The sequence below is a fragment of the Mastigoproctus giganteus genome, chromosome 9 (assembly GCF_048544385.1).
Source record: "Mastigoproctus giganteus isolate SK-2022 chromosome 9, ASM4854438v1, whole genome shotgun sequence".
Lineage (NCBI taxonomy): Eukaryota > Metazoa > Arthropoda > Arachnida > Uropygi > Thelyphonidae > Mastigoproctus > Mastigoproctus giganteus.
In genome coordinates, this window is record NC_143583.1 from 12,714,863 (window position 1) to 12,737,412 (window position 22,550).

General features: G+C 39.7%; 1 protein-coding gene across 1 annotated transcript in view; it reads right to left on the reverse strand.

The window, feature by feature from the left end:
- Positions 1-22,550, reverse strand: part of LOC150080054 (uncharacterized) — a 559,273-nt gene that overhangs the window by 360,821 nt on the left and 175,902 nt on the right. Inside the window, exon 9 of the mRNA XM_090381984.1 lies at positions 10,609-10,703. Coding sequence (XP_090238110.1) covers positions 10,609-10,703 — 95 coding nt within the window. The remainder of the gene's footprint in view (positions 1-10,608; positions 10,704-22,550) is intronic.

Here is a 22,550-nt window from a genome sequence, read left to right on the forward strand (position 1 = left end):
CCCCAAGATTGGAAATGCAGGTCACACACAGGTTGAATTATGATCCATGGTGGAATAATGTGTGTAGTCGTGGTAGCTATGCTATCATAATTAAGCTCTCGGCATAACAGTAAATCTTTTAGTCGGATGTTGGAAGGGCGGTTTATTCGTGGATGGGCTTGGTATACATTTTCCAAGTACGATGAAAACAGAACCTCTCTATTTGGATGGTCGGTGATGGATTTTATCTTTGCAGCATAGTGTAATAATAGGTTCTGTCGTCTAAGTTGTAGTGAAGGTTCATGGGCTTCTGCATATAGGCTTTGTACAGGTGAAGTGCGAAAAGCTCCAAGTGCTATACGGAGTGCACTGTGGTGTATGGGATCTAACCATCTCAGTGCACTTGGTCTTGCAGAGTCGTAAACTGGTGCTCCATAGTCCAGCTTGGAACGCACTATTGCTCGATAAAGTTTAAGTAGTGTCTGTCGATCTGCACCCCAAGTTGTTGCGGAGAGAACTTTGAGTAGATTTAACTTCTTGATGCAAGAATGTCTTAGTTGCTTAATATGTTCAAGGAATGTCAGTTTTTTATCTAAGAGAAGTCCTAAGAATCTTATGTTTGGTACAACTGGGATCATATATCCATCTAGTTTAAGTTCAGGATCTGGGTGTAGGTTTCGTTTCCTACAGAAGTGTATACATGCAGTTTTCTGTGTGGAAAACCGGAAGCCATTTGTTTGTGCCCATTGACTTATTTTATTTATTGCTCCCTGTAACTGCCGTTCTATAGTTCGCATACTCTGAGAATGATAGGACATACTGAAATCATCAACGTATAAAGCGGTATCAATAGGTTTTGGTATATGCTCAGTTATGGAGTTTATTTTGATAGCAAAGAGGGTTGTGCTAAGCACAGACCCCTGAGGTACACCCTCTTCTTGGGTGAAAACTTTTGAAAGAGTATTCTGCAATCTAACTTGAAATGACCTGTGGAGTAAGAAATTTTGAATATATTTAGGAAGATGTCCACGTAATCCAAGGTGGTATAGGTTTTGAATAATTCCATAACGCCACGCAGTATCGTAAGCTTTTTCTATGTCGAAACATATCATTACGTGGTGCTCTTTTCGGATAAAGGCATTCCGCACACTGTTTTCTAATTTGATCAGTAAATCTAGTGTTGAACGATTTTTTCTGAAACCATGCTGTGCTGGATTGAGGAGGTTATTTCTGTTCAAAAACCATGTTAGACGAGCATTGATAATTTTCTCCATAACTTTTCCCAGGCAACTGGTTAGAGCAATTGGACGGTAGTTGCGTGGGTCAGAGAGGTCTTTCCCCGATTTTGGGAAAGCAAGAATTATTGCATGACGCCAACTGTCTGGAAATTGGTTTTCTAAGAAGATTCTGTTATATAGTTCTAGTAATGCCATTTGGGATTGATCATCGAGTTGTTTTAACATCATATAGTGGATTTGGTCTGGACCTACAGCACTTTGCTTTGTCTGGGATAGAGCGTGTTTCAATTCGTAGAATGTTAAGGGTAGGTTGTACTCTTCATTATTTCTTGTGGAAAAATTCAGTTTATGTCTTTCCATTCTTGCCTTGTATATTTGAAAACTGGGAGTATATGAAGTGGTCGCTGATATTCTGGCGAAGGTTTCGCCCAGTGCATTGGCTATTTCTGATGGCTCTGCAGTGACTTGTCCATTCCAGTTTAGGATCGGAGTTGGGGTAATCGGGTATCTGCCACTCATTTTGTTAATTTTATTCCAGACAGTTTTAGATGGTGTGGAACTTGTTAATGTAGATGCAAATTTTATCCAGGATTCTTTCCTACTGGCCCGCCTAATATATCTGGCTCTTGCCCGTGCCTTCTTGAACAATATGAGGTTCTCTAAAGTTGGATATCTGCGAAAAGTATTCCAGGTTTTGTTTCGCTCTTTCTTAGTCTGCGCACATTCTGCATTCCACCATGATTTTGGATGTGTTGGAAAGTGAGACGATGTTTTTGGGATAGAGTGTTCAGCAGCTTGAATTATTTTATTTGTTATATATTGTACTGCTGCATCTAACGGTTTTTGCTTGATGGTATCAACATTTAGTTTTGCTAATGTTTTATAAGTTTCCCAATCTGCTTCATTTATTTTCCATCTGGGAGTTTTGCGTGACTTGCATGTGGTTCCTAGTGCCATGGTGATGATTATTGGATAGTGATCACTGCTGAGAGGATCACTGTGCACTGACCAATCAAGTCTTGGAAATAGTATTGGAGAACATATAGACAGGTCTATAGCTGTAGTATTTCCTGATGGAAGATGTGTATAAGTATGTGTGCCGTCGTTCAACAAAGTTAAATCATTCTCGTCTATCCATTTTTCAATTTGTTTTCCTCTCCGATCTGTGGTTGTGTTACCCCACACAGGGCTATGCCCATTGAGGTCGCCTAGTATACAGAAGGGGGTTGGCAACTGCCTTACAATGTCTTCTAAGTCCTGTTGTAATAAATTTTGGTTTGGTGGAACATAAATTGTTATTACTGTTATGAGGGATCTAGCGGCTATGCGTACTGCAATCGCTTCAAGGGTTGTGTTTAGCGGGACAAACTGGGAAGGAATGCGAGAATTTATTAGTATTGCCACACCACCATGGGTTGTGCCACCTGTTACTCTGTCCTTTCGGTATGCTGTATAGTTCTTTATTAAGGTAGAGTCTTGAGGTCTGAGGTAGGTTTCTTGTAAGCAAAGACATAATGGTGCATACTGTGTAATCAGGTCATATATATCACCTATGTTAGTGCGGAGTCCTCTACAATTCCACTGGATTATGGTTTTCATTATTTGATTTTGGAGAGGTTTTCGGTCTGTTTCCTAGATGCTGTTTTAAGTCTTTCACACGTTGGTTTTTCCTTTTTCGGGAAATATGGTTTTCCGGTGTCCATATCGTCTTCCGCGAAAATCTCTAATACTGGTTCATCTGCTTGGTTGGTTGCTTCTGTCTCCATTTGTTCGGTTGCTTTCTGACTTATGACATTATGTTTTCCTTGAGGTGCTTTCGATTCTGAGTGTTTCTTATCGGGAGGCACGGAAAGTGGTGTGTTGGTGAGTTTCTCTTGATGTTTTGGCTGGGAAATTGTGAGTAGTGCTCGTGCCCAGTCTGAGATAGATTTCTTTGGAGGAATTGTAAAATCTGTTTGGGTTTCTATTGTACGACAATTCGTTATGACCTGCGCGTAGGAAGGTCTGTTTAAGATAGTCGGGTGTATAGTTCTCTTAGCTTCTTGGTATGTGACAGAATGTTCCACTTTATACCGCTGAATCTGCTTTTCTCTTTTCCAATATTCACAATTCTTGGAATAGGCAGAATGGTCTCCCTTGCAGTTTGGACATTTCGGTTTCTCGGATGAACAGTTCTGATTGCTGTGATCCTGGGACCCGCAGTTGGAACAGATAGCTACACCACGGCATGCCATTTGTGAATGACCATACTTTTGGCATTTAAAGCAGCGGAGAGGATTTGGAATGTATGGTCTGATGTTACAATTTAGATATCCGGCCTTCACAGTTGTAGGTGGTTTAGGAGTGTTGAACGTTAGTATGATAGTTCTGGTTGGGATAAGTGTCCCATCTCTTGTAATTTTAATCCTTCTCACAGCTATAACGCCTTGATTTTCAAGTTCATTTTTAATTTCTTCTTCGGAGACGCTGATAAGGTCCCACTCAGAAATTACTCCTTTCGATGTATTTAGCGTATTATGGGGAGAGACCTTTACTGGGATCCCACCAAATGTTTTCATTTGAAGCAGTCTTTCTGCGTGTTTGGCATTTGCTGTCTCGACTAGAATGTCGCCTGATTTTAGTCGCTTAACATTTTTTGGTGTTCCAGCCACACTTTCTAAACATTTCTGGATGACGAATGGCGACAATTTTCCTAATGGCTGTTCTGTCGTAGAATTAAAGACAATAAAGGTAGGTGCATTAAGTGATGCTATTTCCTTTTTTTGCCTTTTGGTTGCAGTAGTCACATTGTCCTCATTTTTCCGACTCAAAGGAGTCAGATCTTTGGGATTCGTGGTAATGTTTGAGTCATTCATGTTTGCTCCTTTTGGCCCTGGGAGTGAGAGCTTTTCCTCCCAGGTTTCCGGCCCCGCCACGGGGAGGCAGGAGCGGTGCCACCTAGTGACCAAGCGGAAGTAGATTAGTGGTTAGTAGGACTAGAATATATATAAAAGAAAGGTGACTTTCCTTTCTTAGGAACCTTTACACTGATACTTTTCAGTAACTATATATATTTACAGAAGAGAATTAACTTTAAACTCTTGATATATCTAACACTCTTTCACTTTATGAATCGCTTTAGAATTGCACAGAAATCGCCTGATCACTAGAAAACGCTTGGCACTCGGGGCCGGTCCTGCAGCGAAAATTGGAAGATCTGTTTAATGATTCTTGAAGTTCTATTAATGTAAACGGTTGGTTGTACGGCAGTGAGCGGCGCGTGAAGAAGTTGATTTTATACCGTTCCGCACCTGCTTTGATGTTCTGAAAGGTGGACGCATAGGTGGCAGAAGCTGATATTTTTGCAAATGATTCTGCTAATGCATTTGCAACTTCTTCAGGAGTAGAAATGTCTTTCCCTCTCCAATGAAGTATTGGAGAGGGCAGCCAAGTAAATTTGCCATTTAATGCCTGTATTCTTTTCCAGATGACCCGTGTATCTGTGTCTTTAGTAATGGTTGAGGCAAAAGCAATCCAAGAATCCCGTTTCGCTTTCCGCCTAACTTGTCTAGCTTTCGCTTTGAGTTTTTTATAAGCAATTAGGTTACTAGTGGTGGGATACTTACGGAAATTATTCCAAGCACGGTTTTTTTCCTGTTTGGCAATTAAACAATCTGTATTCCACCAGTTATTTCTGTGTTTGTGATAAGGCGTGGATTTTGGAATGGAACCATTAGCTGCAGTGAGAATCTGATTGATTATATAAATATTTACTTCATCAATATGTTGTCTTTGAACATAACATCTGTCTAAGAGTATTTGGGCAGAATAGCCTCCCCAGTTTGCCTTTTTAAACTGCCAGTTGGATCGTTGAACAGGATTCGGAGTTACTCTTGTTTGTAGTGAGCAAATAATTGGAAAGTGATCACTGTTAAAGGGATCGGTTAAAACTGACCATGTCATGATTGGAAAGATAGATGGTGAACAAATTGACAAGTCTATTGCAGAAACAGATCCTGTTGCTAGGTGTATGTAAGTAGGAGATCCAGAATTTAATAAATTAAGATCATTATTGTTAATGAATTCCTCCATCAATTTGCCTCTTCTATCCATTGTAGTAGACCCCCACAATGGATGATGTCCATTAAAGTCACCAAAGAGACAAATTGGAGTTGGGAGTTGTGAAATCAGGCTGTCAAGTTCTGAATGCGGAAGTGGTAGAGATGGTGAAATATAGATGGAAACAAGGGTAACTGAAATACCAACTGCAATACGAGCTGCAACAACTTCTAGAGTGGTTCTCAATTGGATCGGCCTGGATGGAATGTCAGAGTTAACAAGAATAGCTACACCGCCACGAGCAGGAGAGTTTGAACTCCTATCTCGTCTGTATATCACATAATTTGAAAATTTTGGTGAAATTTGGGGTGACAAGAAAGTTTCCTGTAGGCATACACCTATGGGATTGAATTGAGCTAGTAAATCCCTTAAGTCATCAGAATGACTACTTAGTCCTCTGCAGTTCCATTGTATGATGTTATACATTATTTAGATTTAGCTGAGGATGATTCGTCTGACTGTTTTTTGTTCGTGGGACATTTCTTCCGGTCTTTTTTTGGGAATGTGGGGCGTCCAATATCCATGGTGTCATCTGCATGGAGTTCTAGAATGGGCTCCTCGTTACTTAGCAGCTCATCTACATCCATATTATTGGTAGGCGATTCCATTTTTTTTGAGACTGAGTGAGATTTTGATTGTTCTTTTTCAACTGAGACTAATGGGGTATGAGTGGGAATACTGATTGGAGTATTTGTGGCTTCGCTAGTTTTTTTCGGAGGATTATCTTTTTTAGAGGTTGAAAGTGTAAATTTAAGCCAATTCGCTAGAGAGGTGTTAGGCGGAACTGATACGTCCGTTTGAGCTGCAGTAGAAACAAAGTTTCTAGTGCGAACTGCATAAGAACGACCACTAGGCATGGTCGACATAACTTGTCTACGTGCCTCAGGAAACGTGACTTTATTTTCAATTTTGTATTTTTGAATTTTCTTTCCTGTTATCCATAGCTCACAAGTTTTGGAAAAGGCTGGATGGCTTCCTTTGCAGTTTGGACAAACAGGAGTTTTGACTGAACAATCCGCTTGGGTGTGATCTTTAGAGCCACAGATGGGACATATGGCTTCTCCTCGACAAGCTTGCTGGGAATGGCCGTATTTCTGACATTTAAAGCAACGAACAGGATTCGGGATGTATGGTCGAATCCGGCAGTTTAAATAACCAGCTTTAATAGAGGATGGTAAGTCTGGAGTGCTAAATGTCAGAATGATGGATCTTGTTGGAGTAAGATTTCCATCTTTTTTCGTCATGATCCGTTTTACATTTACAACTTTCTGACTGCTGAGTTCTTGGAGTAGTTCTTCTTCGGAGACTGTAATTAGGTCCCACTCGCCGATGACACCTTCTGATGAATTTAGTGTTTTGTGGGGAGTAATTTCTACTGTCAACCCACCAAATGTTGTTGTTTTTAACAGCCGCTCAGAATGTTTTGAGGCGGCTGTTTCTATCAGAAGGTCTCCGGATTGCAGTCTTCTAACCATTTTTGGTGATCCAGCAATTGACTCCAACATTTTCTGAATTAAGAATGGTGACAACTTACCCACAGGTTGGGCAGATAGGGAATGAATCACCAGGAAGTTTGGGCAATCGTCATGACATTCTGCTTCTCTTCGCAGTCTTTTGGGTTGACTTGAGTCATGGTCAGTGTTAGAAGCTTCCGCTCTTGAGCTCAAAGGCTCTAAGTTTGGATAATGATTTTTATCCATGATCGCTCCTTTTTGCCCTGGGGGTTTGCCTTTACCACCCAGGTTACCGGCCCCGCCACGGGGAGGCAGGAGCAGTGCCGCTTGGTGGCCAAGCGTAGAGTTAGTAAGTTAGTACAGCTAGCTAAATTAAAGAAAAAGGTACTTGCCTTCTTCTGGGCTCTCTTCTTAGTGTTTTTAAGTAAGTAGAGCTACTTAACAGAAAATATTAATTCTAAGAGAAAAACAAGGAAAACTCTGTCACTTGGAGGAAAAACGCTTTATAAACTCGCAAGAATCGCTTGGCCACGGAAACGCTTGGCACCCGGGGCCACAAATTGGAGCAGTGTGGCATTGGAGGCAAATTGCTGCTATGGATAAGGGGATGGTTCAGTGGCAGAAGACAGAGAGTGGTAATCAATGGACACTGCTCAACGTGGACTAATGTTATTAGTGGAGTTCCTCAGGGTTCAGTGTTGGGTCCGTTGTTGTTTTCGGTGTTTATGAATGATATTGATGATGGTATATCAAGTTTAATGTCCAAGTTTGCAGTTGATACAAAGGTTGGCAGGGTTGTTAAGGACACTACTGACGCTATGCTGCTGCAACAGGATCTGGAAAGGTTAAACAGATGGGCTGAGAGGTGGCAAAATGAAGTTTAACATTGACAAATGTAAAGTACTACATATGGGAAACAGTAACCACAGAGCAACGTATCAACTCTGCGGTACTACACTGACAGTGGTGGAGAATGAAAAGGACCTGGGGGTAATTGTGCAGGCAGATATGAAGTTCTCTGAGCAGTGCAGACGAGCTGCAAGAGTAGCTCATGGTGTCTTGTCAATAATATACAGGAATTTTTCTAGCAGGGATAAGGAGGTGATTATTCCCTTGTATAAGGCAATGGTTAGGCCACATCTTGAGTACTGTATACAGGTCTGGAGGCCTCATTTCAAGAAGGATGTAGATCTGCTGGAACGGGTACAGAGAAGGGCAACAAGATTAGTGAATGGAATATAGGGTTGCTCTTACGAAGAAAGGCTTAAGTTTTGCAAATTACAGAGTCTGGAGACTAGGCACCGGCGAGGTGATCTGATAGAGGTGTATAAGGCTTTGAATAGTTTGAGCATGCTCAATGCCAATGGGATTCTTCATCTTGCTCAGAATAATCACCTCAGAGGGCATAAATTCAAATTGAGGAAGGACGGATGTCGGATAGATGTGCGGAAATTTGCCTTTGGCCAGCGGGTGGTTGGTTGGTGGAACCGACTTCCATCACTTGTTGTTGAAGTTGATAGCCTAAACAAATTTAAGGCTGAACTGGACAGGTATTTCGAACGAACGGAGGGGTGAAATGGGAGTGGTGTGTGTGTTTTTTTTTTTTTTTTTGGCTGATGCTGAATAAGCTTGCTTTCTTGCATCATATGCCTCTACTAATGCTAATGCTAATAACCAAAAAATGAGATGATGGAATTTCTTTGATCACCATTGTATATATAGGGTTATTCAAAATGAAGTCCGGGGTTTACAAAAAATTCCTGTACACACATGAGCAGACATAGGAAGAAAGAAATATTTCCAGAATGCAAGTATAGTAATGAAGTTTTTTTACATACCTCATAAATGTTCAATATGTCATAATGATTATGACACATGTGCTTTCCCAAAAAAAAATTCTGAAACCCCGGACTTCATTTTGAATAACCCTGTATACATGTGGCTGACAGGCTGTGTAATTTATTTATGGTCTTTGTTTTTGCATGCACAGTGACATGCAAACATTTTACATCTGATGAAACAAAGTTACATTTCTTTTAAATTTTTTCTATTCGTGACTATGATATGACAACAACAGGTTGTGTAAATAGTGCAGATATTTTATGTTATATTTGTGGTAAATTTAGGCAGAGCATTACAGAATTCATATTAAAAAAACAAATACAAAACAAAAAAAAAAAAAAAAAAAAAAGAAAAAGCACATTGTATTAAGTATTAAACTTAGGAGTCAACACAAGCCATGGATTTGACACAGAATTCATGATGTTTGAGAGGAAGAACTGTGACAGCAGACTAAAGGTAAAAAAAAATCACTGCACTTTAGATTTCCATTTATGGCATGGGCCTAAAGTTCATGAGATGACTACTATCGTGTACTGTGAGATTCTGCAACAGTAAAAAATAAAAATAAAATTGTAGCTGAATCTTCAGTCTGTGCATGTTTCTAATGTACCTATTACCTACTCTGATAATGAATCAATATAGTTTCTTCTACTTTTGGATTTGATGGCAACAGGAACAAAGCTATGGATCTTCAACCTGAAAAATCTAACAAATCCTAACTTTTCATACAAAGTGAACTGAACAATTCTGTGAGGAATTGGGGCTTGCCAAGGAACACTTCAGAAATTTTATGCTAACTTATTTTTTTCAAAATGTGTTCTGTACCAGTAAAATTTACTGGTACAAAATTGATGACAGAGTTCAACGCATATTTCTCTCAAGATGGTCTGCTTGTTTCTGAATTAATACATACCTTGGAGATCAGCTTACAGAGCAAATGAATCTAGACTCCTTCACACAATGATAGCTTATATGCATCCCTCCAATTGCTCATTCTGCTCACTTGATTGGAAACACAAATCTGGCACCTCTTTCCTAAATGAAGCTAAATATAAAGAAATGCCAAGTTCTTTTTCAAAGAAAAGTCCTTGGTATGTTGCTGATTCAGTAATCTAGCTATGCAAGAGCTTCACTGCCCTTGCATAATTAGATTACTTTTATTGTGCAATATCAGTTGAACAAACAGATATTGCAAATTAAAACATATGTCCACTGCCCCGCAAATACTTCTCCTCATAATGCTTCCTTCATACGTATCTTAGATAGTCTAATATACACATATAAGATCCTCTGTCATCTCAGTGCCCACCATAACTAAAAAAAAAATACTTGTTTATACTCTGGCATGACCACTAGGACAGATGAGCCTGCAATAATTCTTTTGACAATGAATACAATCACACTGTATTTAGCAGTTATGCAGGCTTGGACTATGTTCTACTCAAACTGCATGCACTTCTGCACCCTTGCCCTTGACCATACAGCTATGTCAGGCTTTCACTTCCCTTGAATCTCTTACATAGGTGTTCTCTGAATCAATAAAGATCATCCAAACATCAGTGCACTCCTCTCTGAAGTTAATAAGGATAGTGATAAATGATGAAATATCAGCCTGGACAATGTTCAGAGAAAGTTATCAGTTAGGATTAAAATTGAAAGCATCTGCAATTCTCCCCAGACATGAGGAAGCACATAATGAAAAGAACTGTCAATAAATTTATCCCTGGAGAGACCCATGCAAAGACTCAAAGGATGGAAATTTTTCTCAGAATGAGCTGTGCTTTTTTAACAGAAGAGATTTCTCAACCACTGAACCATGCATGATACTAAGCACTATAGGTTCTAAATTCTAAATACCCTTTGTGCTTAGAGTTTTCAAAAAAAAAATAAAAAAATAAAAATAAATAAATAAATAACAAATAAAAACTTTATTAAACCTTTGATCGATACTTTAAAAATATTATAATTCAATATTAAAATGAATCTGAAATACTTACTAAAGAGAATAATGCCCTGCACAAAATTCATCAACTGATATGGTGTTTTTTGATTTTTTTTTCCTTTCCTTTTGTTTTGAAGGCTTCTCCTCTTCCTGCAAAAGAAAATATCAAAATAACATAAGGATTATCAGATGAATGAAACAGGATATGTGAATCAAAGAAAACAAATGTGGATGGGGTGGGGGGTGGGGGGGGCTAATGGTTAAAACTGTGTTTTTCTTTAATTACATATAAATTAAAAAAAGAGGTAAATAAAAGTTATGTGAAATTTCATTACTGATATAAGCACTGAACACAGAATAAGTATCAGTAGTGGCACACGATCAAAACAACAAAATTATACATCATCTGAGAAGGGGAAGGGAAACAACAACACTTCCCACATCATATGTACAGCCCCTCTAATGCTTTGTCCAGTTCTTCTGTAAATTTATTCAAATTACCCAACAATCAACAACCAGGTGAAAACATATTTCTAGACATATATAATGATCCTCAATTTAAATTTATGCTATTTTATTTGTGTGTTGTCTGAGCAAGAGAAAGCTCATCAGCATTTAGTTAACTCAAAACTAAACACATTAATAAAATCTCCTCATGGGTCCTAGTTTCCAAATGCTGCAACTTGCAGAACTGAAGCATTTCTGGTAAGGTCACGCCTTTTGTTACTCTCACTAATCACATGGCACTTCTGTGCAATTGTTCTAACAGGACTAACTGCTTTTTAAAATAAGGTTTACAGACCAGTATGTGGTATGAAGATATCATTTAATCATTTCCACACATTGGGACAATCACTTTTTTATCCATGCTGACAAAATTTCTGAATCTCATTGACAAAACCACATGGGCTGTTCTGGCAGCCTGTGTGCACTGTCCAAAGAACTTAGTGTCTGATGGAATAATTATCCTCAGGTTTTTTTCATTATCTGCTACATTCATGTGTTACAACAATTGGTATATTATTATGGGATTACAGCTAGCCATATGCAGTGCCTTATAGGTTAAACTTCAGCGGCCATTTCTCGGCGATTCTGCCAAATATTTCTAGTTCTTATTGCTTATTGCAAAAAAAAAAAAGCCGAGAGTTAGGGTTGAATTTGAAAGTGTCTGCAATTCTGCCCTGGAGAGATTAAGCTCAAGGAGATCAAGGTCAGACACTGTTGGTAAATCAGAGTTGTGGTGTCACACAGATATAAGGAATGCAGAACTGGAATTTGGGGAGTACAATGTGTACAGGAAGAATAAGACATGATAGAAAGGGAGGAGGGGTTATGCTATTAGCTAAGAATCACACAAAATCCAAGGAAGTATAGCAAGGCGACATGGCTGTACTTCCTTCATAAGCACTAGGAAAGCAAAATTGAGAGTAGGAGTGTGTAATAGGCCTAACGACTCTGATGAGTATAATAAACAGCTATAGAGAGAAATAGAGCAGGCCAGTAAATCAGTATCTTATAATGAGGGATTTTAATTTTGCAGATATTGACTGGAATTTGTGGATTGGTCAACTCACACACAAGTAAGGCTTTTGTGGATTTATTGGTTGATTGTTTTCTACAGCAGCATGTTCAGGAGGCAAATAGAGGGAGTAATACTCTTGATATGATTATCAGTAGTGATTCTTTCATGCATTAAGAATCTGCAGATAAAGGAACCACTAGGTCACAGTGATCAGTGTGCTGAAGTGAGATTTACTCAAAGAGATAACTACCATCATGGTTAAAGGGAAGAGTTTTTGCTTTCGCAAAGGTGACTACCGTGGTCTGAGACAGTATTTAAATTCTATACAGTGTGACAAACTGATGATGTTACGAACAGCAAATTCAAAATGGGAAGCTCTTACGAAGAAAGGCTTAAGTTTTGCAAATTACAGTGTCTGGAGACTAGGCACCAGCGAGGTGATCTGATAGAGGTGTATAAAGCCTTGAATGGTTTAAGCATGCTCAATGCTGATGGGATTCTTCCTCTAGCTCAGAAATATCACCTGAGAGGGCATAAATTCAAATTGAGGAAAGACAGATGTAGGATAGACGTGCGGAAATTTGCCTTTAGCCAGCGGGTGGTTGGTTGGTGGAACAGACTTCCATCCCTTGTGGTGGAGGTTGATAGCCTAAATAAGTTTAAGGCTCAGCTGGACAGGTATTTTGAACGAACAGAGGGGTGAAGTGGAAGTGGGTTTTTTTTTTTTTTTTTGGCTGATGCTGCATAAGCTTGCTTTCTTGCATCAAATGCCTCTACTAATGCTAAACAATTAATCTTGAAAGCTACTACGCTTTTCATACCAACTAAGAAATATTGTTCAAGGTTTAGGCCTAAATGGATGTCAGATGAACTAATGAGACATGTGGCAGAGAAGAAAAATGCAAGGAATACATATAAATTAACAGGAGACACGGGAGCCTATGACAAAAATATATCTGTCATAGGCTCCCGTGTCTGTATAACCAAGTCACAAAGGAGGTTAGGCAGGCAAAGGCAGATTATGAGAAATCTTTGGCAAAGAAAAAAAAGAAACGAGTTCTTTACTTATGTAAACTCTAGCAGGAAGGATCCCCTTGATATCGATGGTTCAACTGTTGATGATCCTGTTCAGGTAGCTAAATGAGTATTCTGCATCTACATTCACACATGAGGGAGGGGAATGCCAGAGGTGAATTAAACTCTGGCATTGAGCTGGATGATTTTGTAATAACAGAGCGAAGTGGAGGAGAAATTGTTGAAGATAAACATAAGAAAGGCATCTTTCTTATGTTTACACATACCACTTCTGTGTGTGTAAACATTTCTTATGTTTACACACATAAGAAAGGTGATTCACAAAGGGGGGATCAAAGGGAGACACAGGTAATTACAGACCTGTTAGTTTAACTTCTGTTCCAGGGAAATTAATGGATGAACTGGTCAAAGAAGCACTGCAGAATCATCTAGATAAGACTTCAGTTATACCTGTGACACAGCATGGGCTTGTTAAGGGGATGGCTTGTCTGACCAAAATGACTGGATACTATGATGCAGTCACAAAGGAACTGGATGCAAGAAGAGTGTGGTATTGTAGGCAAATTGCTGCTTTGCATAAAGGGATGGGTGAGTGGGAGAAGACAGAGTGGTAATCAATGAACACTGCTCTTCGTGGACTAATGTTATTAGTGGAGTCCCCCAGGGTATAGTGTTCGATCCTTTGTTGTTTTCTGTAATTATAAATGATATTGATGATGATATATCAGGCTTAATGTTGAAGTTTGCAGACGATACGAAGGTTGGCAGAGTTGTTAATGAGAGTAATGACAGTACGCTGCTGCAACAGGATCTAGAAAAGTTGAGCATATGGGCTGAGGTGGCAAATGAAGTTTAAGAATTACAAATGTAAAGTACTACATATGGGAAGCAGAACCCCAGTGTAACATATCAACTCTGTGGTACTACACTGACAGTGGTAGAGAATGAAAAGGACCCGGGAGTAATTGTGCAGGGAGATACGAAGATTTCTGAGCAGTGCAGATGGTCTGCTGTTATGTTGCTGTTATGGAGTCTGCTGACGAGGCTACTAGGAGACGGTCGTGTTCAAAGCCGCTAAGTGGATTTTTCTTATTTATTGATTTGAAATTATTGTTTTTCTAAAACTTTTGATTTAAATTTAGTAGTATGACATTATTTTGTGATTTTCTGATTAATTTGGTGTATTTATTCTTTACTCGGCCTTGTAATTGCATAAAAGTATCGGGAAGGGTATCCACGTGTTTGCAACCCGCTGAAAAAGAAGTTCTTTAGCCATATTTAGCCGCTTGATTGAATATTTTTTACATCGAATTATTTCTGTAAGTAGCTTATAGACCTGATAGTAGTTAAATCTTTAAGTAAATCCCACGTCAGTACACTGTGATCACTGCCACCTAGTGGTTCTTTTACCTGCAAATAAATGTATTAGGAATTTGCAGGTAAAAGAACCACTAGGTGGCAGTGATCACAGTGTACTGACGTGGGATTTACTTAAAGATTTAACTACTATCAGGGGTAAAGGAAAGGGTTTTTGCTTCCGTAAAGGCGAGTACAGTGGTCTCCAACAGTTTTTAGTTTCTGTACAGTGGGAACAACTGACGATGTTACCAACAGTAAATTCTAAGTGGGAAGCATTCAAGGAATTAATCGTGGAAGCTACTAAAAGGTTCATACCTATTAAGAAATATTGATCAAGGTTTAGGCCTAAATGGTTGTCAAATGAACTAATGAGACTCGTAACAGAGAAGAAAAATGCATGGGATGCAAATAAATTATCAAGCGACTCAGAAGCATATGGCAGATATAAGTTAATCTGTAATCAGGTCACAAAGGAGGTTCGGCAGGCGAAGGCAGATTACGAGAAATCCTTGGCAAAAGATGCTAAGAAAAACAGCAAGGATTTCTTTACTTATATAAACTCTAAAAGGAAGGGGATGAATCTGATCGGTCCACTTGACATCGATGGTTCGACTGTTGATGATCCTGCTCAGATAGCAAACAAACTGAATGAGTTTTTTGCATCTACATTCACACGTGAGGAATTATTAAGGTTTGAAAATGGCAGAAGGTTATCAAATTGTAGCAAGATACTTAATGATTTTGTAATAACCGAGAGCAAAGTGAAAGAAAAATTGTTGAAGTTAAACGTAAGAAAAGCACCTGGGGTGGATGGGATCTATCCAGTTATATTAAAGGAGACGGCAAAGCAACTAAGCAAACCCTTAGCCATGGGTTTCCACGGACTGGAGATGTGCAAATGTATCCCCAATTCACAAAGGGGGATCGAAGGGTGACACGAGTAACTACAGACCAGTTAGTTTAACTTCTGTTCCGGGTAAAATAATGGAATCGCTGGTTAAGGATGCATTGCAGGATCATCTAGACAAGACTGCAGAAATAATTCAGACACAGCATGGGTTTGTTAAGGGAAAGTCTTGTCTGACAAATTTGATAGGATATTATGATGTGGTTACAAAGTAACTGGATGCGAAAAATAATTTTGATATCATATATTTGGATTTCAGGAAAGCTTTTGACACTGTTGCGCATGGTAGACTATTGTACAAATTGGAGCAGAATGGTATTAAGGGTAAGTTGCTACAATGGATAAAAGGATGGTTAAGTGCTAGAAGACAGAGGGTGGTAATCAATGGGTGCTGCTCTTCTTGGACTAATGTTATTAGTGGAGTCCCACAGGGTTCGGTGTTAGGTCCACTGTTGTTTTGTATATTTATCAATGATATTGATGAAGGTATATCAGGCTTAATGTCGAAGTTTGCAGATGATACAAAGGTTGGCAGGGTTGTTAATGACAGTAATGGCAGTGTGCTACTGCAACAGGATCTAGATAATTTGGGCAGATGGGCTAAGAAGTGGCAACTGAAGATTAACCTTGACAAATGCAAAGTACTACATATGGGTAGAAGTAACCCCAGAGAAACGTACCAACTGTGTGGTACTACACTTAAGGTGGTAGAAAATGAAAAAGACCTGGGAGTAATTGTGCAGGCAGATATGAAGTTTTCTGAGCAATGCAGACAGGCTGCCAGGGTAGGTCATGGGGTTTTATCAATGATATATAGGAATTTTGCTAGCAGGGAAAAGGAGGTGATTATCCCTCTGTATAAGGCAATGGTCAGGCCAAGGCTTGAGTACTGCGTACAGGTCTGGAGGCCTCATTTTAGGAAGGTTGTAGATTTACTTGAGCGTGTACAGAGAAGGGCAACAAGATTGGTGAGGGGAATGAAGGGATCCTCTTACCAAGAGAGGCTTAAGTTCTGGAAATTGCAGTGGCTGGAGACTAGGCACCTGCGCGGTGATCTGATTGAGGTATATAAGGCCTTGAATGGGTTGAGCACGCTGAATTCTGATGGGATCCTTCCACTTGTTCAGATTACGAATCTAAGGGGGCATAAATTCAAATTAAGAAAAGACAGGTGTAGAATAGATGTGCGGAAATTTTCCTTTAGCCAGCGGGTGGTTAATTATTGGAACAAACTTCCATCTGTCATTGTGGAAGTCGATAGGTTGAATAAATTTAAGGAAGAACTGGACAGGCATTTGGAGGGAATGGTGTGATTTTTTTTTTTTTTTTTTTTTTTGGCTGATGCTGCATAAGCTCATACATTTGCTTTCTTGCATCACATGCCACTACTACTACTACTACTACCTAGTAAGGATCGTTAGTTTATTCTGAATTGAGACAGCGAGATTTGAAAGTTAATTAATACTTAAGTGTACGTAGATTTACCGTTCGTAACTTTCCCGCCTTTGTGCTCCGATAGTTATATACCGTACTAGATAGCGTTAGTTGAACTTTGTTAGCAGTTAAAGTGTACTTTTAAATAAATACATATAACGACTTAGATTACAAACGTAATATAATTAATTATATTTAACATAATTAATAACATAACAATTAATTATAATTAATTAATTAATTAATAGAATCATGACTCAGACCAGAGCAGCAAAGCAAAAGGCTCAAGCTAATGGAAGTGCTGTGGCTCAGAGCAGAACTGAGGGGGGCAGTTGTCCTCTGACTCACAGCCTTATAAAATGCACTGTTTGCTTGATGTTTGCAGAGCAATCGGGTACGGGACATGATACTCCATGGGGGATGTCTTTGTGTATGCGCGATGCAAGGAGTGTATCGATATCAGGCAACAACTCAGCGTTCTTCTGGGCCTATATGAGAGCTTGAAGGACAGGGTGGATGCCCTCGAAGAAACTAAATTGAGGGGCCCATCAAGCTCTCAGCTGCCCACATCAACGCCAGAGCTTGCACTTGGGCATCATGTGACACAGAGGCAACCCCCAAGGCAGAATGAGCTGGTCCCGAAGGAACTAGTAGTTGTTGGTGACTCTATTGTCAGGGAAACGGGGAACATGCTTTGTAAAAAGGATAGGTGGAACAGGACCAGGGTATGTCTGCCAAGGGCAAAGGTTGATGACGTTGTAGAGCGAATATCATCTTTTAAGGGCACAAAAGGTGATATAGTTGTACACGTTGGCACTAATGATATTAAGAATAGGAGACCGGCAGAATTACTTAACAAGTACAGATCACTGTTGAACAAAAGCCGAGAATTAGGGTTGAAATTGAAAGTGTCTGCAATTCTGCCCAGACACGATAGGAGGGAGTATATGATGAGAGCCTTGTCGATCAATTCGGCCCTGGAAAGATTGTGCAAGGCTCAAGGGGTAGAATTTTTTTCAGCCTGGACTGTAATTGTTAACAGGAGAGATTGCTTCTACAGGGATGGGATACACTTAAATAGAAAGGGTGCAAGAATATTTGCTGATGCTATCGAGGCAGTGTTAGGTGGGTCGGAAAACTGCTAGCTTGGGGGGAGACAAAGACCAATAGATTGACAGTAGCCACTGGCAGAGGTGAAAGAGATTCTTGCACTGCTTCTATTAGAATGAGCAGAAGCCTGAAAAACAAGATGCATGATATTTCAGAGACTGCTGGGAGCCATTGCGGTACAAGTAAGCACATGGGTTGTGCTAGGGTAGCTAAGAATAGAAACAGGTGCAGGTATACTTGCGTGTACACCAATGCTAGGAGTTTAGTAAATAAATTTGATGAATTTGAGGTATTGCTCAAAACATCAAAGGCAGATATTGTTGGGATATCAGAGACGTGGTGTCACACAAGATATAAGGGATGCAGAACTGGAATTTGGGGAGTACAACGTCTACAGAAAGGATAGACAGGATAGGAAGGGGGGAGGGGTTATGCTATTAGTTAAGAAACACATAAAAACCAAGGAAGTGAAGCCAGTCGACATCGCTGGACAGTGCAGTGTTGAGTCAGTTTGGTGTGACATAAGCATTGGGAGATCAAAATTGAGAGTAGGAGTGTGCTATAGGCCTAATGACTCTGATGAGTATAATAAGAAATTGTACAGGGAAATAGAGTGGGCCAGTAAATCAGACAGTCTTATAATGGGGGATTTTAATTTCCCAGATGTTGACTGGAATTTGGGGGCTGGTCACTCACACACTAGCAGCGCTTTTGTGGATTTATTGGATGATTGTTTTCTACATCAGCATGTTCGGGAGGCAACTAGAGGGAGAATACTCTTGATTTGATTATGAGCAGTGATTCTTCATGCATTAAGAATCTGCAGATAAATGAACCACTAGGGGGCAGTGATCACAGTGTGCTGAAGTGGGATTTACTCAAAGAGGTAACTACCATTAGGGGTAAAGGGAAGGGTTATTGCTTCCGTAAAGGCGACTACGATGGACTGAGACAGTATTTAAATTCTATACAGTGGGACCAACTGATGATGTTACCAACAGCAAATTCAAAATGGAAAGCATTCAAAGAACTTATCTTGGAAGCTACTAGGCTTTACATACCAACTAAGAAATATTGTTCAAGGTTTAGGCCAAAATGGATGTCAGATGAACTAATGAGGCATATGGCAGAGAAGAAAAATGCATGGGATACATACAAATTAACACATGACACAGAAGCCTATGATAGATACAAGTTGATCTGTAACCAAGTTACAAAGGAGGTTAGGCAGGCGAAGGCAGATTACGAGAAATCCTTGGCAAGGGATGCAAAGAAAAACAGCAAAGAGTTCTTTACTTATGTAAACTCTAGAAGGAAGGGGATGAATCAGATTGGTCCACTTGATATTGATGGGTCAACTGTTGATGATCCTGCTCAGGTAGCTAACAAACTAAATGAATATTTTGCATTGACATTCACACATGAGGAGTTATTCAGCAAGGGGAATGGCAGAGGTCTATTCAACTCTAGCAGTAAGCTACAGAATCTTGAAATAACTGGGAGTAAAGTGGAGGAGAAACTGTTGAAGATAAACACAAGAAAGGCACCCGGGGTGGATGGGATCTATCCAGTTATATTAAAGGAGGCAGCAAAGGAAGTAAGCAAACCCTTAGCCATAATTATGAGAGCTTCCTTGGACTCAGGGGAGGTACCCATAGACTGGAAATGTGCAAATGTGACCCCAATTCACAAAGGAGGATCAAAGGCTGACACAAGTAACTATAGACCTGTGAGCTTAACTTCTGTTCCAGGAAAATTAATGGAGGCACTGGTTAAAGAAGCACTGCAGGATCATTTAGACAAGACTTCAGTTATAGCTCAGACACAGCATGGTTTTGTTAAGGGGAAGTCTTGCCTGACCAACTTGATTGGATACTATGATGCAGTCACAAAAGAACTGGATGCAGGGAATAACTTTGATATTATATACTTGGATCTTAGAAAGGCTTTTGATACTGTTGCACATGGAAGACTGTTACACAAATTGGAGCAGTGTGACATTGGAGGCAAATTGCTGCTATGGATAAAGGGGTGGTTGAGTGGGAGAAGACAGAGAGTGGTAATCAATGGACACTGCTCACCGTGGACTAATGTTATTAGTGGAGTCCCTCAGGGCTCAGTGTTGGGTCCATTATTGTTTTCTGTATTTATAAATGATATTGATGATGGTATATCAAGCTTAATGTCCAAGTTTGCAGATGATACAAAGGTTGGCAGGGTTGTCAAGGACACTACTGACACTACACTGCTGCAACAGGATGTGGAAAGGTTGAGCAGATGGGCTGAGAGGTGGCAAATGAAGTTTAACATTGACAAATGTAAAGTACTACACATGGGAAACAGCAACCTCAGGGCAACGTATCAACTCTGTGGTACTACACTGACAGTGGTAGAGAATGAAAGGGACTTGGGGGTGATTGTGCAGGCAGATATGAAGTTCTCTGAGCAGTGCAGACGGGCTGCAAGAGTAGCTCATGGAGTATTGTCAATGATATACAGGAATTTTTCCAGCAGGGATAAGGAGGTGATTATTCCATTGTACAAGGCAATGGTCAGGCCACACCTAGAGTACTGTATACAGGTCTGGAGGCCTCATTTCAAGAAGGATGTAGAGCTGCTGGAACGAGTACAGAGAAGGGCAACAAGATTAGTGAATGGAACAAAGGGGTGCTCTTACGAGGAAAGGCTTAAGTTTTGCAAATTACAGTGTCTGGAGACTAGGCACCAGCGAGGTGATCTGATAGAGGTGTATAAAGCCTTGAATGGTTTAAGCATGCTCAATGCTGATGGGATTCTTCCTCTAGCTCAGAAAAATCACCTGAGAGGGCATAAATTCAAATTGAGGAAAGACAGATGTAGGATAGACGTGCGGAAATTTGCCTTTAGCCAGCGGGTGGTTGGTTGGTGGAACAGACTGCCATCCCTTGTGGTGGAGGTTGATAGCCTAAATAAGTTTAAGGCTCAGCTGGACAGGTATTTTGAACGAACAGAGGGGTGAAGTGGAAGTGGGTTTTTTTTTTTTTTTTTTGGCTGATGCTGCATAAGCTTGCTTTCTTGCATCAAATGCCTCTACTAATGCTAATGCTATTCATTTTCAAACTATCGACTACATCAAATGAAACGATTTCGTTAAATATGCCAAAAATGCAATCTGTAAAAGAGCATTATTATAGTGACTTGTGACAGCGTTATAGTCAGATACGGATTATAATATAAGAACAGCGTTATAGCGAATCAGCGTAAAGCGAACTGGGTTATAACGGGGGCCTGCTGTAAGGCAATTTGCAGAACTGAAGTCTTTTTTGATAAGAGACCATTTCTGCCCTCAATTAATCTTGTTGCATTTCCTGCACCTAACCACATCATTCTAAAAACAAAGCTTTAAAAGACCTGTAAGCAACACTGTCTTATGCAAGAGGATAATAAGATCCTTATCTCTACTGACAAAATTCCTGTACAGTAATACCCCGAAGTTACGCGATAGGTGGGTCCGACGAAAATCGCGTAAGTCGAATTCGCGTAAGTCGGGGTACAAATTTGCATATAAATACATATAAATTTTGCTGAATTGGGACCAAGGACTAACAAAAACACTAGTTTAGAAGAAAAATATTAATAAAATTGCAGTTCTTTATACATATTAATACAAAATATGTATTAAAAAAAACAAATGACTTACGTCAAAAAGTTATTTCGATGTCGATGGCTTCATAAAATCTAGCAAATTCGTCTGACGACACAGCGCGTTCTTTTTTTCACGCAGAATTTCTTCGTAGCAAGCTAATAATTTTTTTTATTCCTTGCTTTGTAGCTATAACGCGTTCTTCGTTGGAGTCTGTTTTCTAAAATTTTTAAGCCCTTTACAATTGAGCCCTTTTCAATTTTCAACCTGTCAAGTTTGCAATTGTCATGTGCTTTTCGCCGTTGCTTCATTTAGGCCTGTAGCACGTGCAATATCACATGGTCTTTCATTTCGCTCAAAGCGTTTCACAATTTCATATTTTTTCTCTATTGACAGAGGTGGACTGGCCATAAGCCTTACCGGGGAAACCCCGGTGGGCCAGTGTGATTTTGGCCATAAACCATAGTATGAGGCCACTATAAATTTTCCCGGGTAAGAATTTTTGACCAGTCCGCCTCTGTTTATCGATAATTGCTTTTCTTTTTCTCTCTGAATCTGCAGTGTCTTCACCAGGACGCTTCCTTTTCACACCTTTTAATTAAGTATTTTACTCATTTTTAGGGAATAAAGCACAATTACAAAACGAGGAGGCACGCTTGATACGCATAAACAAAGCTGCGCGCATCTAGCAACTGAATAAACAACACCCTAAAGGCAGAGATACACTATTAACACCTCACATTTCTAGGGGTTACTACCATAAAACAATAAAAATCCAGTTGCGTTTCTGCTAGTGAAATCTGTTATAAACTGGTAGTAAACTCGATCTAATTGCATTTGCGATTATACCGATAGCTGGAATTGTGTTGGTTTTTACGTTATTATGGTGAAATGTGTTTCCCCTTCACTGATATAAAAAACATAAAAGCAACAAAGTTGAATTTTGTTCATCTTTCGCTCTCATTCTCCGCCGTCGCATCGTATATCGATAACATATGAAAAACGACC